Source organism: Pediculus humanus, genomic scaffold (genome assembly GCF_000006295.1).
Source record: "Pediculus humanus corporis 1103172107627 genomic scaffold, whole genome shotgun sequence".
In the NCBI taxonomy this organism is placed as follows: domain Eukaryota; kingdom Metazoa; phylum Arthropoda; class Insecta; order Psocodea; family Pediculidae; genus Pediculus; species Pediculus humanus.
In genome coordinates this window covers 1-4,633 of record NW_002987240.1, presented here as the reverse complement: position 1 = coordinate 4,633, position 4,633 = coordinate 1, and the positions used below count along the sequence as shown (strand labels likewise).

Sequence of the window (4,633 nt, the reverse complement as noted above, 5' to 3'; positions counted from 1 at the left end):
AGAGAGAGAGAGAGAGAGAGAGAGAGAGAGAGAGAGAGAGAGAGAGAGAGAGAGAGAGAGAGAGAGAGAGAGAGAGAGAGAGAGAGAGAGAGAGAGAGAGAGAGAGAGAGAGAGAGAGAGAGAGAGAGAGAGAGAGAGAGAGAGAGGGAAAACTTTTGGCGGAATAATCGCCAAAGATGTTTCAAAGTCATAAACGGAATAAATATTTTATTCCTCCTCCTCCTCCTCGGTCAAACATAGGTAAACATTTGATGAATGTATTTAACGAAAAAAGATATGATCTCATCTTTAAGATTTGGAGGATGCAACACAATGCGAACCTTAATGCGATGACCATGGGAGTTATAAAAAATATTTTTTTTAAATTTACTTTCATAAATAACCGTCAATTTTTTTTTTTTAACAAGGTTAAAAAATTAATAGAATTAATATCAGACGTTTTTTTTTGAAAAAAAAAAAAAAAATTTTCTCTCTCTCTCTCTCTCTCATAAACATTACGCGAATTTTTTTTTTTTTTTTTTTTTTTTTTCTATTTAATTTAACCATAAGTAATCTTATTGAAATATTTTATCTAATATTAGTGACGTAAATAGTAATAAAATCGAACGAACGGATTAAGAATCAAACCATGACATACATGTGACTCATGATTAAACCGAAATTGTATATCCATATTTAGGCATCACATCATTGGATAGAAAAAAAAAAAAAGTTGTATTTATTTATCCTTGGCATGAATTTAATTTTTACTAAACGTATATATAAGAAAGGAGGAAAGCTGTTGAAAATTCAAAAAGGCTAGAAAATGACGACGTATGTAAAAATAATAATAATAATCAAATCGCCTCATGAATACAAAAATAAATTACAAACTTGATTTCTTACTCGACACCTTAACGTTTGAAATGGACATGACACCTCACTCACACAAAAATAATTTAAATTAATTTCTAGCCTATTATAGGTATATCCCCTCATGATTTGATGACCTATTATTCGAGGATGTTAATTTGTAAACACATTTTTTTTTATGATTTCCTTTAAAAATTATGCCTTGAGATTATTTGTTTTATATCTACAACCATAAGATAAATATAAACTATTCATATCCTATTTTTTTGTTGCAAAAATTTAATAAATTTGAAATTTGTGACAAACATTTATGATTTATATAATGCAATGTGAATAATTTTAAAATCTATTATTCCGAGTAGTGTAACTAAAGGTAAAATATATTCGTATATACATAAATATATGTTTGTGGGTATCTGTACTTAATCGAAAACAAAAAAAGACAAAAAGATGTCAAGTTTTAAGAAGAAACACAAAAAAATATTGTTTCTTATTAGTTTAAATAATATTTGATGTTATGAAAAAAAAATAAATTCAAAGGCACAATTCAAAGGTATTATCGTCAAGGTACATTACTCTTAAATAATATTCGAGAAATTCTCGATTGATAGTATAAAACAAGTTTAAGTTAAACGAATATTATTTTTTCAATTTTTACACTAGAAAAAAAAATGTAGCAGAAGATTAAGTTAAAAAGTATTCAAAAAGTATTCAAAAGTGTTCAAAAAGTATTCAATCAAAATTTTTAGATTAAAAAAAATAAAGCGATTAAATAGTTTTGGAAAACTTATTTTGAAATTCGAAAAAATTTACAACTCTAGAAGTGATCTTGGAAAAAAAGCGAATAATAATGAAAAAATTTATTTATTGTGAATTGAATTATTACCTAAAAGTTTTCAATTTAAAAATCAACATTGCTTTAATTAATAAAAAACTTATTAATATAATAATTTTAATTCAAAAAACCAAAATTCCCTTTCCTTATGAAACAGTTTAGATTAACCTAACTTGACAAATTTAAACAGAAAAAAATAAGAAATGTAATCAAATGTCACATTAACCAAATATTTACAGAATTATGTTTCAAAAAAAAAAAAAAAGAAAAAATTATGAAAAAAAAAACATTGTGCACAAAGCATAAAAATTATTAACATTAACATCTGTTGCCAAATTAAAATTTAAACTCATTAAGTAATTCTCACAATTAAGAAAGAATAATGTAAGACTTAACACCTGAGAATTTAATAAAGAAAAAAAAAAAAAATCAAGTACAAACAATTTTACTGTAAAACTATGAAAACATGAATAAATGCTTGTCACGCTTGTAATTTATGAATACAATGCAATTTTGTTTTATTTAAACAAAAATTGGTTGGTTTTTTAAATAAAATAAGGTTGATAATAACTCAAAAATTTTTACCTTTCTTTGAGCTTCGGCGGCAAAACCTGATTTTGTAGCCCTTGTACTCGCCATTTTATTCAAAGTTTAAAAAAAAAAAAGTTAAAAATAATAAAAAAAATAAATAAAAAATATTTACAACACTTCAAGTGTCAAGAAAAAAAAAAACACAGTAAATCTTACTAAGACCACTTTTAAAACGAATCTGAAACGTTTCAATGTTCGTTGGAATAAAATTATTGCGCGCAGTCATCGATTTGAATCACGTGATTTTCTTAGAGATATAATGTTACGTCATAGACTAAAAAGAAAACCTGTATATATCAAATTCGTATTATTCACCTCTGAACCGTTTTAAAACCGAAAATTACATCTAGTTTAAAAAAAAAATTTTTTTGAGCTCTTATAAATTTACATTTAAAATTTCAATCAAATGAGCGATAAATAATTTTAAAAAAAAAAAAAAAATTAAAACGAACAAACTTTAAAAATTTTATGCTTTGACGTGCGACGACACCTAGCGGATTTATCTTTAAACAAACAACAAAAAATTTTAGTTAATATTTTCAATAACAGATGGCGCTCGCGACATTTATTTCATTTTGTTTATTTTGATAACCCTTTAAATAAATATTACACTTGTTTGATAACAATTCACGATAGGTAAATAATAATGACAACAAAGTAAAAAATTACAATAAAAAAAAATTGAAATTGAAATTATTTAGAATAAATTAAATTAAAAAAAAAAAAACAAAAAAACGATTATGAAATTAATAATTTAGGTAATAAAATCATTGATTAACCCGAATAATAATAATAATAAAGTAATTTTTTCTTTAAAAAAAAGGCACTTAATATAGCTAATTACAATTATCAGTATTATTATTATTATTTTTTTAAAATAAAAATAATTAAAAAAGTTTAAAAAATTATTCCCAAGTTTGAATTCCTTATTATTACAACAAATAAAATAAAAATATCATCGATAATAAATAAATAAATAAAAATTATTTATGCATCGTAAACAAAATTTATCGTGTTATAAACAAAAAATAATTATTTAAACAATTACATGCATAAAAAAAAATTTAACAATATAAAATTTTTGTTTAAATAAAAACAGGGAAAAGAAAAATAAATTTATTTATTTATTTAAATCAATTTATAAAAAAAAAAAAAAAAAAAAAAAAAACGTAAAAAGTATAAAATCGTAAAAAGTTGACATTTAATCGATATTTAATCGATCGCATAATCAATAACTATTATTATTATCGTACCTAAAAAATTTTATACAAATAATTATTATCGTTAATATTTTAATTTTTTTTTTTTTATATAAGAAAATAAAATAAATTAACATTTTTCGTCATGAAACAGGTAACCAGTTTAGATTTAGAATTTGTTAAAAAAAAAGGTGGTGGTGGTGGAATAAATAATAATAATAATAATGATAATAATAATAATGCGAGTGGGTAGGTAAGAAAATGAACACTCTTTTATATAAAGAATCATTATTACTAAATCCCACCTACCATTTGAAAACAACCGGTTAAAATTAAGTCGATTCGGTTGGTTGCCATGAAAACCGTTTAAAAAAACGCCATTTTGATTTTTGTTTTATGACTATAATTTTTTATAATTAAATTTTCCTTTTTTTTTTTTTGTGTGTGTGTGTTATTTCATACGAAATTTGTTTCCGGCCAAAAATTATTATTATTTTTTTATTATCTTTTTAAAAATCTAACTAAAACTAAATTTGTTTTTTTTTTTTTTTTAGTAAATTGACTTTAACGAATATGAATTACAAATAAGTTTCGTATAAAAAAAAAATTTCCTACACAAAGACAAAATCTCAACGTATAAAATTTTTTTTTAACATAATAATAATAATAACTAAAGTGGGACAGCCCACATTCTTCGGAAAATCTTAGCACCAACGAAATTCGAGTATTTGTCCCTAAGGAATCGTCGGGTAGAAACCTGGAATAAATGCTTAAAAACCCCGACAAATAAGAGCCTTGTCGTGTTTAAGAGTGACCATAATAATAATAATAATAAACGAATAAATTTTTTTTTTCTTTTTTTTTGTAATTTTAAATTTTCAATAATTTATACTTTAATTAATGTTTACTAAAAATTTGTTTTTATTTTATTTCTTTTTTTACATTTATTGAGTCTTCTACACTTAAATTTTAATAAATTAATCTAAATTATTATGAAAAATTAATAGAAATTTTAAAATTAAATTTTGTACGTGATATAAAATAATAATAATGAAAAAATTCACATCTAACGTTATTGTTTTGTTTTTTTTTTACCTTTCTCTGTTAATAATACATAAAAAAATAGAAAATTAACAAAAAAATAATTATTTTTATT

At 22.6% G+C, this 4,633-nt stretch overlaps 1 protein-coding gene across 1 annotated transcript in view; it reads right to left on the bottom strand.

The window, feature by feature from the left end:
* Phum_PHUM253300 (myophilin, putative) overlaps window positions 1-2,326 on the bottom strand; it is a gene marked incomplete at both ends in the record, with an annotated part of 8,692 nt that extends 6,366 nt beyond the window's left edge. The window contains one exon of the mRNA XM_002426382.1: window positions 2,273-2,326. Coding sequence (XP_002426427.1) covers window positions 2,273-2,326 — 54 coding nt within the window. The remainder of the gene's footprint in view (window positions 1-2,272) is intronic.
* Window positions 2,327-4,633: the final 2,307 nt, after the last annotated feature.